At 43.2% G+C, this 20816-nt stretch overlaps 1 protein-coding gene across 1 annotated transcript in view; it reads left to right on the top strand.

Annotated features, from left to right (window-relative positions):
• The window catches only part of LOC138297105 (uncharacterized), a 648847-nt gene that overhangs the window by 423792 nt on the left and 204239 nt on the right, over positions 1-20816 (top strand). The window contains exon 39 of the mRNA XM_069236605.1: positions 9287-9436. Coding sequence (XP_069092706.1) covers positions 9287-9436 — 150 coding nt within the window. The remainder of the gene's footprint in view (positions 1-9286; positions 9437-20816) is intronic.

A 20816-nucleotide genomic window follows, 5' to 3' on the forward strand; every position in this document is an offset into this window, starting at 1 on the left:
GAAACTAATGAACTTCTGAGACAAAGACACTATTCTTAACTCTGCCAGACAGTTGGGCCAAGTGCCGGTTGATGTGGCGAAAGTAAGGATTTTTCCGGATTACACCCTGGTAGTATAGCATCGCCGCAATGCCGTCCTTGCAGTCAAGCTCAGACTCCGGGATCTGGGCCTCAAATACTCACTGCTTTTTCCAGCAAAATCAAAAATAATCTCAGAACATACCTCTCACTTCTTCACCGATCCGAAGGAGGTGTGGGACTGGTGGGGGGCACGCTATCCCCACCCTTGGGACGCACAGTGCTACCCCGGCTACGTATCATGGAGGGGCCTCAATAGAGGTCACAACTTGGCAGGGCCCCACCTCAGGCAGAGTCCCAGAAAGAGGAGGACTTGGTGCTGTCTGCAGCTGCACAATTTATGATCCCAGAATCAACAATGCTCAAATTGACTCTGACACCCGAACATTATCCAGGTCCTCCAGTTGTTCTCCCATCAGTGCAGACTCTGTAAATCCGCTACCTCGAAATAAATATCTATCATACCACTAAAGACATACTGAATGGCAACCTCCTTTGTGCAATTTCTGCTTTAAAGGCCCAGATCACTTTTTGGAAGACATTACATATAACAGTTCCAGGCAGGGTTGCACTTGTGAAGATGATAATTTTACCCCACTTACTGTACTAGTTCTCCAATTTACCAATCCGCATTCCCAGATTCTTATTTTGCACATTGGATGTAATGCCAGATCCTTATTTCGCGCATTTGGGTGGAATGCTCATGGGCTTGATATAGAGCAATGGCAGACGGAGAGTCGCACTTCAAAAACTCAAACTCTTCCTTAGCAGGGGAGTCTCGGTGTCCCTGACTTCGAACATTACAATGTGGCAGTGCAAATGCAAAGGCCGGCCTGCTGGTTAGGTTTTGGAAATCTCCAAGGAATAGGCACCTGTAATGATTATACTGCATCAGACGTAACACAAGAAATCTTTCCCCAAACCAGCTGCTGGCAATATGCTTCTACACACAGCATACATGAGTTAACGCATAGCACTTGCAGTCACACCCAGTCTGGTGCCATATGAACCATCTATCCCCCTAAGAAGCTTTCACATTTTTAAGGGAGGTTTATAATCTGGTCCCGAGGCACAATAGGAGAACTCTGGGATAATCTACGTGTGGACCTTTTCCATGATAAAATCCTGATTATCTCCAATACACTTACTGAACAGTATGGTGTTCTAGCACGCCAATTTCTAACACATTGATGCATCCTCGCAATGAACACCACCTGGATCCAGACACTTTTCACTAGAGTCTTTGAGAAAAGGCTGATCTCTTTGCTTGCTCTACCTTTTCTGAACCACACAACTGCTCTCTCACAACAGCTCTGTACTAAATGAGATACACACCTCGGGTGTCCTCTCACCCCCCAAAAATGCGTAAAACCTTCTTTCCTCCCTCATAAAATATCTCGGATTGGAAGGTTCCGATGTATTCAATTCAACATATTACATAGAGCATGTGTGACACTTTCTCAACTCCAAATTATCTACTTCTGATGGATACAACTACCTGTGGATTCCTCACCTAATGAATACTCCCATGGCGCCAGCATTCGACGGAAATCTTCTTACTAGTCTCTGCACGTCGACGAGGACGTCACTCTAGCCCACGTGACGCCGTCTGACGTCATACAGGCAATAAGAGGTCCTCGCTGACGTGCCGATGACAGTTCCCTTTTTTCCGTGCATTCGAAACGGTTATCTTCGAGGGAGCTACTGTTACCTTCGTGGTTACAGTGTATTGTCTGCTGCGTAGTCTTCTCTGCGGTAATAATGTCTCAGAGGAAGTCGGGTTACAAGCCCTGTCGAGAGTGTGGGGGCAAGATGTCAGTTACAGATCCTCACTCCGACTGTCTATGGTGTTTGAGCTCCGACCACGACGTCTCGACTTGCGATTCATGTCAACACATGAATCCGAAGGCCCTCAAAGAGCGTGAGGCCAAGTTATTCATGGCAAAGTCAAAGAAGAAGGAGAAACATCATAAGAAGTCTTCTTCGCCAAGGTCTCACCGGCGTCATCGAGACTCCCGGCGCCGTAGAGACTTACGACGTCATTCCAGCAAGGAGTCTCGTTCGAGGTCACCTTCGGCTCGGCGTCGGAGGACTTGGGAGGTCAGCCCCACGGTCACGCCGCATCCATCGACGCCGTTGCCCTCTCCGGCGTCACCGACTTCGCCTGGTCAGGCGTCGGTGATTGAGGTGGTGCAGCCTCTTGTGTTTTCTCCGGCGTCGCAGACATCGAGGCCGGCGTCGGGGTCGCCCTCGATCCAGGCACCCCAGTATCCGGCTTTTCCCACTCCTGGAGCCGATAGTACCGCGTTTCTTAATGCAATGTATACCATCTTTCAGCAGATGGCTCCAGGAGCTGCTCCGGCTGGTCCTTCGGGGCCCTTGGCCTTTTTGTTGGGTGATCCTGCGCCTCTTCGGCCGGCACCCTTTATGCCCTTTCTCCCTTTTGGGAATGTGGGCTCGGCGCCGGTGCCGGCGTCGGTGGCCGCTCCGGTGGCTTCGGATGTTTCGGCCCCGGAGGTTGCCCTTCCGTCGAAGTCAGGATTTTGCCCTGTGACTCCGGTTGGTCCATCGGCTCCAAGACCTCGTCCTCCGGCTCCTACCTCGGCGCCGAAGCTGCCTGTGGCGCCGGACGCGGCGTCAGATGCTTCTGGAGATCGGCGCCGTTCTTCGACGTCGGCGGAGGCCATGTCGACTCCGCGTATCGAGGAGAGACTTCATTCGAGGAGGCGTGCTCTCCGTCTTTTAGAAGAGCAGGAGTACCAGCGAGTCTTAGAGGAGGGAGAGATTGAGGACTCTGGAGACGGACTACATGGTCTGGATACAGCCAGTGGGCTGGACACTTCCCCTGAGTGGGACCTTTCATCTCCAGGGGAATATACGGAGGAGGCTGCTTCCTTTCATGCTGTGGTGAGGAAGGCAGCGAGCTTTTTGGACCTGCCTTTGCCGGTGGCAGAGGCGAAGCAGAATTTGCTGACAGAGGTATTGCATCCGGCCTCTGCTGCAGCTGAGCCTCTCTTGCCATTTAATGAGGCTTTGCTGGATCCGGTGTTGGAGGTGTGGAAGAAGCCGGTGTCTTCCTCGGCCGTTCATAGGGCTGTGGCCAGGAGGTATCGAGCTGCACCATCTGACCCTGGCTTTCTCTCTAGACACCCTACGCCGGAGAGCTTGGTGGTGCAAGCCTCCTGTTCCTCAAAGTCAGCGCCTGGTTCCTTCCCGACGGTGCCTGGAGACAGAGACTCCAAGAAACTGGATGCGCAGTCCAAGAAAATATTTTCGTCATGCAGTTTGGCGTTGAAGGCCACCAACGCAACGTGCATTCTGGGGAGGTACATCCATGCTCTGATGGATGATATTTAGTCTTCATTTACGGAGCTCCCCCAGGGTCTCTTGGATGTGGTCTCGGACGCCCAGGCTGCCGCGACCCAGATTATCCAGTCTGGGCTGGACACGACCGACTCGGTGGCCAGGGCGATGGGCACGGCTGTGGTGGCAAGAAGACAGGCCTGGCTCCGAAACTCAGGGTTTTCTGCGGATGTGCAGTCGACCCTGCTGGACCTCCCGTTTGATGGGGACAGACTGTTTGGAGCCAAGGCAGATTCGGCCTTGGAACGATTTAAGGAGAGCAGAGCCACAGCCAAATCGTTAGGACTGCAAGCGCCTTCTTCCTCTGCCTCTTCTAGATTTTTCAGGAGGTTTCGGGGATTTGGGCGTGGCTCTTCTTCCTCTTCCTTTCGGGGGAGGTTCCAGCAACCCGCCTCTTCCCTCCCCTATAGGTCATTTAGAGGGAGGGGGAGGGGTGGGGCCCGTACCAGAGGAGCCTCTCAACAGCACTCTGCCTCTTCCTCGTCCTCTGGAGGGGTGCAGCAGGGGAAGCAGCCTTAGGCTTCCACCGTTTCCCACTCACTCCTCTCCTGTAGGGGGAAGATTACAGCATTTTCTCCACAAGTGGAAGTCTATCACCACGGACACTTGGGTTCTCGGCATTGTGGGGAAAGGCTACGCCCTTCCCTTTCGGGAGTTCCCGCCCCTCATCCCGCCCCGCCCATCTTATTGTTCAGAAGAACACCTCCTGTTGCTAGAACAGGAGGTTCAAGTCCTCCTTTCAAAGGGCGCGGTAGAGTTGGTCCCAGAGCAGGAAAAGGGTCGAGGTTGTTACTCAAGATACTTCCTGATTCCCAAAAAGGATGGTCAGTTGAGACCAATCCTGGATCTGAGGATCTTGAATTGGTTCCTCAAACAGGAAAAGTTCAAGATGCTGACCCTAGCACAGGTGCTTTTGGCGTTGAACAAGGAAGATTGGATGGTGTCTGTCGACTTGCAGGATGCTTACTTTCATATCCCGATACTCAAGTCGCACAGGAAGTATCTCCGGTTTGTGGTAGGGTCGCAGCACTATCAGTTTGCGGTCCTCCCGTTTGGTCTTACTTCAGCACCTCGAATCTTCACAAAGGTGAGGTCAGTGGTTGCGGCGGAGCTCAGAAGGAAGGGGATAGCAGTATTCCCTTACTTGGACGACTGGTTGATCAAAGCCAAGTCCCCGGAGCTTGTGTCGCATCATCTGCAGTCAACAACCCAGTTGTTGTTCGACCTGGGCTTTTCGGTGAACGTGCCCAAATTTCACCTGGAGCCCTCTCAGCGCCTCCTGTTCATAGGGGCAGTACTGGATACAACATTGAGTCGAGCCTTTCCTCCGCCTCAGCGGATTCAAGATATTCAGGAATTGGTTCCAATGTTTCGAAATGGAGCGGTAGTTCCAGTCCTCAAGGTCCTTCGTCTGCTCGGTCTGTTCGCCTCCTGCATTCTGTTGGTCACGCATGCTCGCTGGCACATGAGGGCTCTTCAGTGGTGCCTCCGAAGGCAGTGGTCTCAACACAAGGGAGATTTAGAAGGTACTGTCAAGATCTCCAGAGATGCTGCTGTGGAATTGAAGTGGTGGATTGCGGGCAACAATCTTTCACAGGGAAAGCCGTTCGCGCAGTCGCCACCAGTGGCCACGGTCATAACGGATGCTTCCACCCTAGGATGGGGAGCTCATCTGGGGGATCTGGAGATCAAAGGGCTTTGGTCTCCAGAGGAACAGGTGTTTCATATCAATCTGTTGGAGTTACGGGCTGTACGTCTGGCTCTCAAGGCCTTCCTCCCATCCCTTCGTGGTCAGTCGGTACAGGTCCTGACGGACAATACTACCACGATGTGGTACATAAACAAACAGGGAGGAGTAGGGTCGTACCTTCTCTGCAGAGAAGCTCTTCGGCTATGGTCCTGGGCAAAGGACCATCAGATTTGCTTGGTGGCAAATCATCTGGCCGGGGTCTTGAATGTACGTGCGGACAGTCTCAGTCGCCAATTCTCGGCAGACCACCAGTGGCGTCTCCATCCAGATCAAGTCTGTTTAATCTTCCAGATATGGGGGTTTCCTCGGATAGATCTGTTTGCCACTCGGGAGAACGCGCATTGCCCGTTATTCTGCAGCCTCCAGTATCCGATGCAGGGAGCGTTGGGGGACGCGTTTCAGATAACCTGGTGCGACCAGTTGCTTTACGCGTTTCCCCCCATACCCTTGATTCCTCGAGTGTTGAGGAAAATTCGCCAAGACCGGGCCCAAGTCATCTTAATAGCTCCGGATTGGCCAAGGAGGGTATGGTACTCCGACCTTCTCCAACTCTCACCGTGCCCTCCGCTCCGTCTCCCTCTCAGGGCAGACCTCCTCTCGCAGTCGCAGGGGCAGGTTTTACACCCCAACCTCCAGAGTCTGCACCTACATGCTTGGAGATTGAACGGGGCAACCTGAGTTCCTTCTCTCTCCCGCCTGATGTAGTGGATGTTATCTTAGCGGCCAGGCGACACTCCACTAAATCTATCTACGCTAATAGGTGGTCTAAATTTGTTATGTGGTGTGGAGAGAGACAGATTGATCCCTTACATGCTCATCTGTCACATGTTTTGTCTTTTGCACTGTCTCTAGCGCAGAAAGGTTGTGCAGTGGCTACCATTAAGGGTTATTTGTCGGCCTTGTCAGCCTTCATTTGTCTTCCAGACCAACCATCGTTATTTAAATCCCCTATTGTTCTCAGATTCTTGAAAGGTCTTCTGAATCAATATCCTCCAAAACCATTCGTTATGCCTCAATGGGATTTGTCCTTGGTCCTGACTTTCCTTATGGGGTCCCCTTTTGAGCCTATGCATTCTTGCCCCTTAAGGTATTTGGTTATTAAAACAGTATTCCTGGTAGCTATAACATCTGCAAGGAGAGTGAGTGAGTTGCAGGTCTTATCGGTTAAACCCCCTTATATAACGTTTTATGGGGATAAGGTGGTGTTGAGGACCAAGGCTGCTTTCCGTCCGAAGGTTGTTTCACCCTTCCATTTGGCTCAGACAATCACTTTGTCCACGTTTTATCCTCCGCCTCATCCTTCAAAGGAGGAAGAAAGACTACATCGCCTGGACCCAAAAAGGGCGTTGAGCTTCTATATCGACAGAATGAAGGATATCAGGCTGGAGGATCAGCTGTTTGTCGGATACGTGGGCAAGAGAAGAGGAAAGGCAGTCCACAAGAGAACACTCTCCAGGTGGGTTGTTCTTTGCATTAAAATCTGTTACTCTTTGGCAAAGAAGGATCCGCCTGAGGGCATTAGAGCTCACTCCACCAGAGCTAAGTCGGCCTCTTCGGCCTTGGCCAGGGGTGTTCCTGTGGTCGACATCTGCAAGGCCGCAACTTGGTCGTCCCTTCACACTTTTGTGAAACATTACTGTTTGGACTCTGAGGTCAGAAGGGACGGTCATTTTGCACGGTCAGTGCTGCAGGATTTCTTGGTTTGACCATTTAGGCACCCACCGCCGGGCGTGGTACTGCTTTGGGACTCTATTCATTAGGTGAGGAATCCACAGGTAGTTGTATCCATCAGAAGAACGAGTTACTTACCTTCGGTAACGACTTTTCTGGTGGATATATTAGCTACCTGTGGATTCCTCACGGTCCCACCCGCCTCCCCGTTGCCTTTTTGGTCTTTCCAAGCAATCCTTGAGTGTGCTCCTTTTGGTCTTCAAAGTTGCAATACATTTTGCATATATGATATTTGTATATATGTGTATATTTATATATAAATCTATATATATTGTGTATATACATGATTCGTATGTATAAATATATTTATTTGTTTAAAAAAAAAAAAAAAAAAAAAAAAGGTTATATTAAATCTACAGCTATTTTATTGCAATGTTGTGTGATTTACAATATTAAGAGATGTTGCTTTGCTCTTTCATTACATTGGGTTATTATTATTCTCATGCACGTAAAAAATGTTGGTACTGTCATCGGCACGTCGGCGAGGACCTCTTATTGCCTGTATGACGTCAGACGGCGTCGCGTGGGCTAGAGTGACGTCCTCGTCGACGTGCAGAGACTAGTAAGAAGATTTCCGTCGAATGCTGGCGCCATGGGAGTATTCATTAGGTGAGGAATCCACAGGTAGCTAATGTATCCACCAGAAAAGTCGTTACCGAAGGTAAGTAACTCGTTCATCTCCACCAGCAGGCATTGCCCCCATGTTCCAGACCCAGAGGCTGGAATGACGCACATGTTTTGGTCCTGCCCAGTTGCATCCACCTATTGGGGGAGAGAACTGCACCTTATTAACCTTGGTAACCAACCAGCAAAATCTGTTTACAATAAAGAGTCGCCTCTTAGGCCTAATCAGATGGGCAAAGACGGGAAAGGTTGTTAGTAGATTTCTAGAGCTGGTCCTACTTTTAGCTAAGAGGTCCATAGCAATGAAATGGAAGTGCTCTTCCCTAAATTCCGTCCCACACTGTTGTACAACCGTCCTGCAGTGGACCAAGCTAGAGTCTGCGGCCCTGTGAAGAGAGGAGGCCAGGAGACTCAGCAAACACCCAATTGTGACACAATGGGATGAACTGACACTGACCTGGCAACAGCACTTCAAGACAATGATCACCCCCCTAAATGAAGTATCGAAACATACCTATAGGGGGCCCACGTCTCCCACACCAGCTGCATCAAGCGTTAAATTCTCCTTAGCCACGTTTCCGTACTCTCCTACTAATAAGGATCCCCGAGGTGAGGGACATATTGTATAGGTCTCCAATGCTACCTGGGGGTTTGCACGCTGCGTTAAGAGGATTAAGATGTGTACAGAAGTGTCCCTGTATGCCTTTTTGCCATTACCCTGTCACAGTATTTGCCAGACTTGTCCAGTTCGTGCTTTTCTGTTTGTTTATGCTTCTGGTTTATGTATTACAAATTCTTACACATTGCTAATCTGGATTCACATTGCACCTGAGCTGTTAACTGGTGGGCTTAGGCTCCTCACATACAAGAAGCTTTACACTCATAGTGAAATGCGACTCAACATGTAAATGGTAAAGATGTACCATATCCTTATGTTCCGCAAGGTTGATTCTGAAACATTGTAGAAACTCAATCAAAATTGGTTTAAAAAAATGAAGAAAAGAGTCTAGGTATAGATGGAACCATGCTCTATTTTAAAATGTTTTTCATGCACCAATGCTGGTCACATAGAGATTAAATCCTCCTTTTAAAAAACCTCTGGAAAAAAGCAACCTATCAAATTTGTTGCATCCTACTGGGCAGTAACTAATTGTGGAAGACGATACATTGTTTAAATGTTTGTTTCTGCAGTTTTTAGGGTGCAAACTAGACCCAACAAGAACAAGAGAACACTGAAAATACAGATATTTATACAGTGATTACGTTCAGTGTCATTGTATAAAATGTATATCAACAAAAAAAGATTACATTGATCAGTGCTTGTCATGAGTGTGATAACACTAGCTAGGCCATACCTCTAAGGCATGGGCATAGGAGGCCACAGATAGTATACCATACTCGGATATGGTGCTCATGCTGCCTCCTTCTGGGATCGCACTACAGAGGAGAGCTTGAAGGTCTACTAATACATCTCATACCCTGAGTGGACGGAAACTTGCATCCTATCAAATTGGTTTAATTATGGAAATACGTGAGCAAGTCACACCTATGTCTGGATTAAGACACAGCCACTCATGGAAAAAAAAAATGTGAATTGTTATTGTTGTTTCAAATTATCCTAAAAGGGAGCAACTCTAAAGTTGAGCTTATCCTAACCTCTTTGAGTAGCTGATTAGTTTCTTCCCTTATGAATACATTACCTGGCAATCACTGCACTACTTTGTATTATTTTGATTTACAGATTACTTTTGGCAAGGATCATTTGCAGAGGTGCCTCACCATCCTTGGCTGTGACATAATGGCAAGAGAGCGCAGCAACTATGAAACATACTCCATGTTTTATGAGAATGTGCTGCAGCAGGAACATCAACTGCTGTATCAGAAAGAGCAGGTAACTGTGCCATCTTCACTGAAGGGGACAAACTGTGGGGGAATGAATACTAAGCACATAGTTATAGATTCTTAAGCTTCTAGCAATCTGATCCAAATGTGTTAGGGCAAGTAGTTATCTGACTTCCCTCACACCTCCCCATCCACAATCTAGTACCTTGTGCTTTGACTCTTGAGAAACAGGATGGTGGGTTTAGAATGTTTTACTGAGATGATGATCAAGTGCCAAATTTCCCAAACGACTATTGTCAGTCATCTCTGTCAAAAGTCCAGAATGTGAAGTGAATGAATATCAGTCCACGCTGTGGTCCTTCGCAGGAAGACCAGAGCACATTGCTGGCCAGTGTGAGAAAGTTTGCGATGTTCATTCTGTGCTCTCTCTATTCTGGTGATAAATAGACGTTTTCATGTCTTGGTCAATGAAAGAACCTTTTACTCTTATGGGGAACATGAAAGAATAGGAAAGTAAATGAGTGCATTGCCTTATTCGTAGCTGTAGCTTTAAAACTTAGTTTGAAAATGTGTAGAACTAACCGCAGGGCATTACCCTTGTGAGTGGAAAGGCCTAATTACCAGCCTCCCTAGAAGAGCATACCACCTTATTTCAAATAGAATTTTCAGTAGGGAGAAGATTAATAAAGTATGGTTATGGCATGCAAGTGCTTTATCATACTTGCCCCTCATATGACAGATAATGAAACAAGAAACTATGAAGGCAGTTGTAGCATCATATACCACTTAAGATGGAAGCAACCTACTAGAAAGTCACTTATTTGTAAACTGATGTGTAATCCTGTCCTTGAAGCTCCGCCATTTTTGAATAAAATAAATCCACACCTCATGCACATACATAGCACACTGCTAGCACACTGAAAAATGCTTGATTTCATTGATGTTACAGTTTGAGACAATGAAGGATAGGTGTTTTGCTTCCCGTGCTCTAAACCCCCCCACTTCTCCAGAGGGTAAATTGTAACAGTTTGTGGAAGGACTATGCTTTTAGCGGACAGGAGTTGAGCTTGCAAAGGTCTAAATAATGGGTCTTCTTCCTTGCTCTCCAAATTCAATAACTAATGTACCTGCCGTAACATTTTTACATCCGTAAACCTTCCTATTTTACTCTAAATCAGTCCTACTTCCCTTTAACCTTCCAGTTTATTTGATTTTCATTTTTTTTTTTTATTGAGTCAAATACAAGAACATTAACTTAACATTGCCAGGACAGAGATATGCAGTTGTGAATATATATGCATAAGGACTATTGTACTTATAAATGCATATTAAACATCTACATGAATTAGGCATATACAGCAATATAGTATCAAAGACTCCAAGTTTGAATAAAGAAAAAAGAAATAGAGAGGGAGAGGGAGAAGAGCTATAGGGATAGAAAAGGGAATCAAGTGATAGCCATGTGGAGAGAGAGGTAATAGACATTAGTTACAGCGAATGTAAGATGAAATAAGTATATATAAGAAGAACAACAGGAAATATATTTACATTTTTTAAAAAGGAGGAGAAAAATCAATTTTCTTCGCAGTGCATGAGAGATAGTTACTTAATGGCAACCATAGCTGATGACGTTTGAAGAAAGTTCCTGTTGAATCAAGCGTGCAGCTGTCAAGTCTATAATGATAACATACAGAATTCCACACTGTCTGAGAGTAATGTTCTCCGAAGATTTCCAGTTAGAAGTAATAATAGAGATTGCAATAGAAAGCAAAAGGTCCACCAATTTTCCAAGAGGCCTGAATGAACTCCAGATATCGTGTATGCCACCCAAAAACAGTAATTCATATGACATTGGTAAGGAGATCTGAGCTATTGCTGAAATGGAAGACCATATTGAGGACCAAAAAGTAGATAGGGATGGACAGGAAAAAAACATGTGAAAGTCAGTACCCTGCTGAGTGTGGCAGCGGCAACAATTGTCATTTTGTGCAAGTTTGAGTTTGTAAAGGCGTACAGGAGTGTAGGAAAGTCTATTATAAAAAAAATATAGGGTCTGTATGAGGCTTGCAGTGCGTGCAGTGGAATGTATCTTATACCATATTCTATCCCATAAAGAAGTTAGCCAAACAACACCAAGATCTGATTCCCACAATGTCTCAATAGGTGATTTGAGTCTAGGTGAAACAGACGTTCTTAAAAGTTTATAAATTCCAGCTGCCCTAGGATAATTAGAAGTTACAATCGGGTGTGGAGATGATGCAAGAGAAGAATGATTATGATGTATAAGTTTATTGAGGGCCTCTTGAACTAGAGTAGAAAGAATTATATATTGGGATTTCATGCAAATAGGGAGATTATAAATTGCTGAGAGAGTAGTAAAAGGGATGAGAGAGTCTTTATGATATAATTGGGAAATTAGAAGAATACCTTTAGTCTTCCAAGCCTTCCAACACAAGGTTTTACCTTGTTTCCTAAGCGAACTATTGTGCCAAATAGGACTGCTAAAGAATTGATTAATGGGGGTAAGATGCGAAATAAAAAAAGGTTTCAGTAAGTTGACTGAATGGGAGACAGTGCTGGGCACTGGGGGGGTTAGACATAAATATGATGTGTTTATGGGAAAAGGGAGAAATAAATGTTTCTTCCAAAGAGAACCATAGCTTTTGAGGGGCATCATTGAGTGTAGATAAATAGGGATGTATTTGCTTAATGCCAAAAGATTTGTGATAAGTTATAAAGTCAGGGAAATTAACTCCACCTTGTACTTTAGGAAGTTTTAATTTCGAGGGAGAGATTCAGGATTGTTTACCGTTCCACAGGAACTTGGATAGAATTTTATCAATTGAACTAAAAAATAGTTTAGGTATCTTAATAGGAAGCATCATAAGGAAGAAGTTAATGATAGGGAGAAGCATCATCTCAATGGTGTCCAAGCAGCCCCACCACGTGAGATATAACGGAGACCGTTTCTGTGTGAGATCTACAAGCCTTGCAGATAAGATTTCTAAATTAGTCCTTAATGTATCCTTGAGAGTAGTACAGTACCATACCCCCAGGCATTTAATCTTAGAAGAATTCCAAGATAATCCTTCATCAAGGAATACAGAGCCAGTGCAATGAGCATTTAGTGGTAAGACCACTGCTTTGTCTCTAAGTTTATAGCCAGATACATCAGAATATTAAGTTGAGTTCATGCAGGAATGCAGGAAGAGAAGTGTAAGGGTGAGACATGAACAAAAGAATATCATCAGCATATGCCATAAATTTGATGTGTGCATTATTAATTTGAAACCCCGTAAATTGTTCAGACATTTTTAATTGGTATAGAAAAGGTTCGAGAGCCAAAATAAATAGTAAAGGAGATAATGGGCATCCCTGACGAGTACCCCTTTTAAGAGGGAAAAAAGGAGATCGGATACCGTTTGTTATAACCGAGGAACATGGTGAGGAATAAAGAATGGATATAAAATGTCAGAATTTAGTACCTAGTCCATGCCATTCCAATGCTTTTGACAAGAAACCCCAGTAGACCCTATCAAAGGCCTTTTCCGCATCCAATGATAAAGCTGCCAGAGGAATCTTAAGTTTAGATGCCTTGTTAATAATATTTTAAAAAGTACGGGAATTATCTGCTACATTTCTATTAGGGATAAAACCAGATTGATGAGAATCAATAAGGTCAGGTATATATGGGAGTAAACGGAGAGCTAAAGCTTTGGCATATAGTTTACAATCAGTATTAATTAAAGATATGGGTCTATAATTTTTACAATCAGTCGCATCCCGATCTTTTTTGGGAATAAGACAAATCATGGCCTCTGTAAATGAGCCAGATGCAGAACCTGACATTATAAAGTGATTAAGTAATTGAAAGAGTTTGGGGAAAAGAGACTTAGCAAACTGAATAAAGAATTCTACTGTGAAACCATCTGGCCCTGGAGCCTTACAAGCTGTATGTAGTTCGGTAAGTTGTAGGGTTTGGTCTAAAGATGAGAGGTCAATCTGCAATGGGTCTCTTGGTTTGAGATTAGAGAAATATTGGTTGAGAGATTCAACTGTTGGTATGTGTTCTGGAGTGTACAGGTCCTTATAGTAAGAAGCGAAACACATTGCTATATCTTTATCTCTAAAGTGTTTAACACCATTGTTATCTGTGATAGATTTAATAGTTGTTTTTTCTTTTCTTTGTTTCAAATATCGAGCTAGAAGAGAACCAGCTTTATTGTTACCACCATAATATCTGGCATTTATTTTCAGGAGGGTGCCGCATGCTTGTTCAGTGGTATATTGGTTCAACTCCATTTTAGCTGAGACTAGTGCTTCAAGATGTGATTTACTAGTTTTGTGAGTGTAGTATTCATGTTCTAGGGACTTTATATTTTCAAGGATGGAAGTTGATTTTTGTTGAGCAGACTTTTTTTTTGAGTGAGCGTAACTTATGATGAAACCCCTAGAGGCTGCTTTGATGCATCCCACACAAAATGAAATGATAGTTGATCACTATCGTTGATGTGAAAGTATTCTTCTATAAATTTACTGTAGGAAGCGATAAAAGTAGCATCTGAAAGTAGAGAGTTATTAAACCTCCATGAAGATGTTTTAGAACCATTAAGAAAAAGATCAAGGTCAGTAATCACAGGTACGTAATCTGAGATCAAAATAGCACCGATTTCAGAGTTGACCATATGTTGCAATAAACCTTTACTCAGAAAGATATAATCAAGCCTAGAATGGGAATGGTGGGTAGGAGAATATAAAGTGTATTCCAAGAGGTCGGGATTGCATACTCTCCAGGAATCAGAGAGAGAATGCTGTAAAATAAAGTTTTTAAAAGCTTTGTGGGAGGCATGTGGAATGAAACGTGACGTGGAACGTCTGTCCAAAAATGGATCGAGAATTTGGTTGCAGTCACCACCTATTAGTAAATTGTTTGAGGAATGTTCAGAGACAATATGTGAAAGATTCTTTCCAAAATTTGGATCTGGATGTGTGGGGCCGTATATATTTAGGAAAGTAAGAGAAATATTGTCAATTGTAAATGTAACAAGTACCCAGCGACCTTCTGTATCTTGATGCTGTGAAATTATGGTAGGTTTGAGAGATTTATGACAGAGTATAACTACCCCATTTTTGTTTATGATGGAAGGGGAGTAGAAAGTGTCCCCCACCCATTTTTTTTTAAGCTTAATTGCCTCAGAGTCGTTGAGGTGACTCTCTTGCAACAAAGCAATGTGGCATTTCAAACGAGCTAGGTGAGATAAGACACGCTGCGGTTTAATGGGGTGTTTAAGCCCCTTAACATTCCAAGTAACAGTTCTAAGTTATGTAACAAGAAGTATTAATAAACAACTGCTGTAACAAGGAAAAAACTAGGCATATCAATTTTGCAAAAGCAAAGAAATGGGAAAGAAACAAGATAGTAAAGAAAAAGAAAAGGAGGAAGATGACCTCCAGAAGTTGCATATACATGGATGTGGCAATACAGGGACTAAAATCCACAAAAGCTAAAGAAAACAAGATAGAAAGTGAATACCCCGAAAGGTAGAGGGACAGCGGAGAACCTGAAAAGACAGGCAAGAGTGGCTTCAGCACAAGAAAAGTGAAATTAGATATTAAAACATATGAAGGCGAGTTTCATGGAAGAAAAAAAAAACCATACAAACGAAAAATGTACCATTCAGGAGACCAAATAACGTAATAATTACAGTAAAGGACTGTGACATGAAAAACAATAAAAATCAAAGCTTACCAGTGGAACGTGTAGGAGAACAGTTTGGATGGTGAGAAAGGGATACGGTTGGGAAAGGAACATGAGGATTGCACAAAGAACACTATCTAAAAAAAATTATATATATATATATATATAAGAAAATAAGAAGATGCAGAGAAGGAAAACCATGGATATACATATTAAACATAACCATTACTAAAAAACTGTCCAGAAAAAAAAAGAAAGGACATTAAAGACAAACTAAATTATATCTTTAAGTAATTGCAGATGCTCCTAGTTCCATTGCTTCTATTTTGTGTTGGTTAATAAACGTTTGTAGTGCTGAAGGTTCCTCAAACGAGTAAGATTTGTCCTTGAATGTAATTTTGAAAAGGCATGGGTGAAGAAGACCATATCGAATATTCAAGGATTTGAGTTGTGGACGTAAGTCCAAAAACTGTTTGCGACGTGCAGCAAACACTTTATGACCTGACCATAGCAAAGAGCCCATCTTTTTGGCTTCCAAGAGTATTTGCATCAAGTCAGTAAATCGGAGAAAGAGAATAATAATTCCTCTAGGATGTGCACAAGGGCCAGTTGAAGTCTGTGGACCTAAATGATGTGCCCGTTGGATAGAGAGGGGAGAGGTAGGAGGCAAGCGAAGAACTAAAGGTATTGCTGTTTGAAGGAATGCAATCATGTTAGAGCCTTCCGAACCTTCTGGAGTCCCAAAAAGGCGAAGATTATTTCTCCTATTTCTGTTTTCTAAGTTTTCAGTAAGCCTTTTAAGTTGAGCTATGTCTTTAGAGATCTGAAGATTGACAGTGTTACAATCTTCAAGCTTACTGACTCTCTGTTCCAGAGTACAAATTTGTTGTTTGTGTTGGGACCATTGCTCATCAATACGTTGCAAAGAGGCATTAGTGTCCATCATAAAGGGCTTTAGTGCACGCAATTCCTCCATGACATCATCTAGAGTAAAATATGTTGGTGATTTTGAGGGAGAATCAAGGTCTTTTTTTGGGCGCTTGACGGAGAAGGTGTTAGATGTTTTTTTTCGCAATTGCGCCAGCAGCATGAGATGAAGAGGCGCTATCCTTTAAAAAGACTGCAGCACTATCCATTGTTAAAGCTGATGGTAGAGAAGATTTAGTTATATGTGTGCGCACCACTCGAAGAGGATTATTAGACTTGGAGAAAGATGATGACTGGCAACTCTGAGAATTATGTGGTCTCCCCATAAAAGCCAGCAGCAATTTGGTAATGGGAAGCCAGCAATGTGAGGTGTTGATGAAATTATATTACGATGAGAAGCTGCTGCCAGAAGTTTCCAACAACAGAGCAAAATATAATAAAAAATATATAAATAGAAAATCCTAAATTATTCTCTCATAACAGGCATGACAGAATACCACAAGAGCAAAGCACTTTACTGCACATAGTCAAACAATTGGTGACTAGTTTTAAGGGAACCTTCTGAAAAGGAAAAAATCCCCTCCGTTAAAGGCAAGCATTTGCAATGTTATGAAGAGCAATTTGAAAGAGCTCCTTGACAAGAGCTGCTAGTGAATACTGAAAGTTGAAAACCTCAGCTAAATGTGTTTGAAGAGAGAGGTCAAAAGTTCAGCTGGCTGTCAGAAGGTAATAAATATTCCATTGCAGAGGAAACCAGATTTGTAGAATCACATCCAGGCAAGCAGTTAAAAGTCAAATAGAAACATCTCTGTGAAAGTTTAGGTTTGTGCAGAGGCTTACAGAGTGAAACGCAAATGAGGCAGATAAATAATTACCTCAGGCCCTCACATGAAGTCTCTGAAATGACTTCAAAACTCAATGTCTCTGTAAGATAAAGGCATATTTATGCAGCAGCAGATCTCCGGTATTAAAAAATGTTAAAGAAATTAATCATTTTGATGTGAAAACATCTCCTTCTTTCCAGGAAGTGCTGAAGCCTCACGGAGCTCTAAAGAGCAGCGACCATCTTGCATGACCTCCAGCCACGCCCCCTTGATTTTCATTTCTGTTTCTAGAGTATTCTATCCTGTATTGATGTTTATAACTCTATCCCCTGCACACTGCCACCTGCATTTCATGTCATTTACATTATCTCTCTTTTAGTATTTCTGTATATGCATTTTTGCTTCATTCAGCCACACCTTATATTTCAATGCAGTGACCCGCATCAGTAAGGAGACAGCCCTGCCAGGTTTTCCAGATCCATGTGTGATTAGCTGCTCCAGACAGTTTTTTTTTTGCATTTTTGAACTTGGACTCTTATTATCTATCTGCATCATAAAAGCATGCCTACAAGTCCTGAAATGCAAAGAAAGAAATTTAGGTGGGAGCAGCTAGTCACACTTGAGAATGTTTTTAAACTTGCAAAACCGCATCTAACTAGTATGAAAAATCACCAAGACATTATTCTGGTCTATGAGAAAGATCTCTATGAACACAACCTAGCTAAAGACACCAATACAGTCGTATGTGAACAGTTCATGCAAGACAGACCTTGTATAAAACATATATTAACCGCTAAGGCCACTATTACTTTGTGGTAATTTGAGTGTTTCACTTCATATAGGACAATGGATCTGGAATGTTTAATTTTAAGTAATTATGTTTACAAATGGTTGACTTTAGTATAGTAGTCCAATGTGTACCATCAAGAAATATCAAGATAGTTGGACAAAGTTGGTTCTATAACAAAATCTATTTGTTTAGTATGGCAGAAGTACATAAATAGATGATCTTGGTGCAGAATTTGTATCCAGTATAGTTTTTCACAGCTATTAAACGCAGAAAGTGATTGGTGCTTCAAGTGACCGCAAAGGGAAATCAAGTGAAAACAGCATACAATTGTATGTTCAGTTAAGTACTAGGCATCAAAAAATGCTTTGTGCAGCAGGGCTCCAACAGGGACACTCAGACAGCTATAGCAAATTAAATCTGTCCTTAGTCTCTCTGCACATGTTGACGTTTTAACCCTTCCACCAGAAATATTCTTAAGCCTTGCTATAAAACCCTCTGTGGGCTTTATACACTCACCTTACTTCCAACTATCATCATCACATTGGCTGGCTAACAGCAGAAAACAGGACAACTCACAAACTGCTTATCATAATCTTTAAAGCCATCAATGATTCTTTTCCTAAATTATTATCTCAAACGCTTACTAGATACGTGTCATCCCACTAGCTTCGTCCATCCAACTCAAAACCTTCCTTTCATTCCCAGATCTTCACAGCAGTATCATGATTCTGCTCTTTCAAGTTAATTTTTTCCTATGTCTAGAGTCGACTCTTTGCTGTTTCTCCTCTCTACATGCTAATTAGAATTGCATTAAAGTCTTACCTGCATATGCTGGAAAGTGAACACATAAATTCCTTCTCTTATACCCTTCTAACACCCTACAATGCAGGTATGAATGTTAACTATTTAGCATGCCTACTGTATATATGGTAGTAGTCTATAGTGTCTCTAACCCTACATTGAACATACATTTTTCACACTATCTTCTATCTGTTACCACCCAACCAGATTATGACCTGATGTACAGTGTTATGTGTATAGCACTTGTTGGACAATAGCCCTCTCTGAAGGGTCGCCCAAAACTTTTTGCCTTCCTTCTCCCCTTTTTCTGACCTTGTTTTTGTTGGGTTTAGGACTCCGCGCACTTTACCACTGCTGACCAGTGCTAAAGTGCTTGTGCCCTCTACCCTAAACACAGTAATTAGAAATGCCTCTTTTAGAAAGTAGCAAAAAGAACCGTTGATGGATGGAATGCTGAATAATGCAAACATTCAACCCCAGTCACAAGGATCTGGGTTTAAACCATAATTTTTTTTGCCCACCACACCACCCCAGTTTGTACCTAGCCATATGGAAATCAGTTTTGACCCTGTTCCACATGGGAACAGTCCAGCACGAACTGCCTAGCCAGGTCTTCTCTGGAGCAGAAACAAGCATCCTGGGACCGGTTTCAGAGTATCACCCTTAATCAGCTAGGCTTGCTTGAATCCAGTGGCACAGTGAGCACGGGACCCATACCCTTCCCTCATAGGGCGGCAAATGCATTAAAAAACGATGATGGACGGAATGCTGAACAATGCAAACATTCATCTCCAGTCACAAAGATCTGGCTTTAATCCATCATTTCTTTGCCCACCACACCACACCAGTTTGGACCCAACCATATGCAAATCAGTCATGACCGTGTTCTCGATGGGAACAGTCCAGCCCAACCAAGCCAGGTCTTCTCTGGACCAGAAACAAGCATCCTGGGACCGGTTTTGTGCTATCACCCTTCATCAGCCAGGCTAGTTTGAATCCAGTGGTGCAGTGAGCACGGGACCCACGTCTGGGAGTACCCATCCCACTTAGGGCGACAAAAGCAAAAAGAACAGATGATGGATGGAATACTGAATAATACAAACATTCACCCCAGGTCACAAAGAACTGGGTTTAATCCATAATGTTTTGCCCATATACTATATTTGTAGCATATTTACTACCAATCCTTGTTTACTGATGAATTATATGTTTGGTAAATATTATTCAGTGCACAAGTTTTTCTTTCACACTTCACAATGCTAACGTTTGGATGATATGACATTTATTCCTGTCTAATCAATGAGAAACAGCTATTGCAGCCAATACAGGGAGATAGAACTTTGAAACTTGTCATTGTAGAGGCATGTTGAGTCCATAATTAGTATGCCTCACTTTTGCATATTATGCACCAAGGCCTTGTAGTCTCCAAAGCAGATCATGATAGGTACCTTAGCTAATGTAAATGTATGCTTTCTCTACAAATCATAAATAGTTTATTTGACGTGTTGGCTGCAGCGTTTGATGACAGCAGATCAAGCCACCAAGTGCAGTCTTGAAGTCATGCTTTTAAAGTCACACATCAGGTGGCATAAAGACACCACAGCCAAGATTTCACACCTGACTTTTTTGCCACTGGTGAAAATTGATCTATATTACTGTGACTTTAAAAAAGAATCAGGTTTGACACTTAGAATGAATCACTGTTATCATTTTAATGGAACATAGCACATGCACTAAAAGATGTTTGGTAGCCTCCTGGTGTTCATAGTCAAGTACACTAATAAACCCAATCAGGAAAAAACATAGTGACCACCCAAGGATATTTACTTTCCTTCAAGCACTATCTTCAGATCTTTGGTTTGCAAACATTTGAACTGTATGTGATTTACACACAGCCTTTCTAGCTTTGATGAAGAGGACTTCCTTGGAGCAGCAGAACCGATTCATGCCAAGTTATGGCAATGATTGCATACAATAGAAATGAAATATACCACATTATCATTCACATACCAAACACCTTCCCTTTAGACCCATGTTGGGAGGCTTAATTTACAGCAGTAGCATGAAAGTCTGAACTGCTCTGAAGCTGGCAAATCATGCGTGCACACTTGTGTGCGCTCTGTTGTTGTTGCATATTGCCTTACATTATTCTTGGCGTCACATATTGTAATGCTCGGACATGGGCACTTACTACATGGTTTCCATGGACTAAACTGTTCATGTATTCGTGCAACCACCAATTTCAGAAGGGCTGTTGAAATACACCCCAAGTTTAAGGATGAGGAACTAGAGTTGTTAAGCAGCACAGTGAAAACTTCGGCCCTTCATGATTCATAAAAAGAACTGCAGAGCAAACATGGGTGTGTGTTACATTTACTGTTTGATAAAC

This window comes from Pleurodeles waltl, chromosome 5, assembly GCF_031143425.1.
Source record: "Pleurodeles waltl isolate 20211129_DDA chromosome 5, aPleWal1.hap1.20221129, whole genome shotgun sequence".
Lineage (NCBI taxonomy): Eukaryota > Metazoa > Chordata > Amphibia > Caudata > Salamandridae > Pleurodeles > Pleurodeles waltl.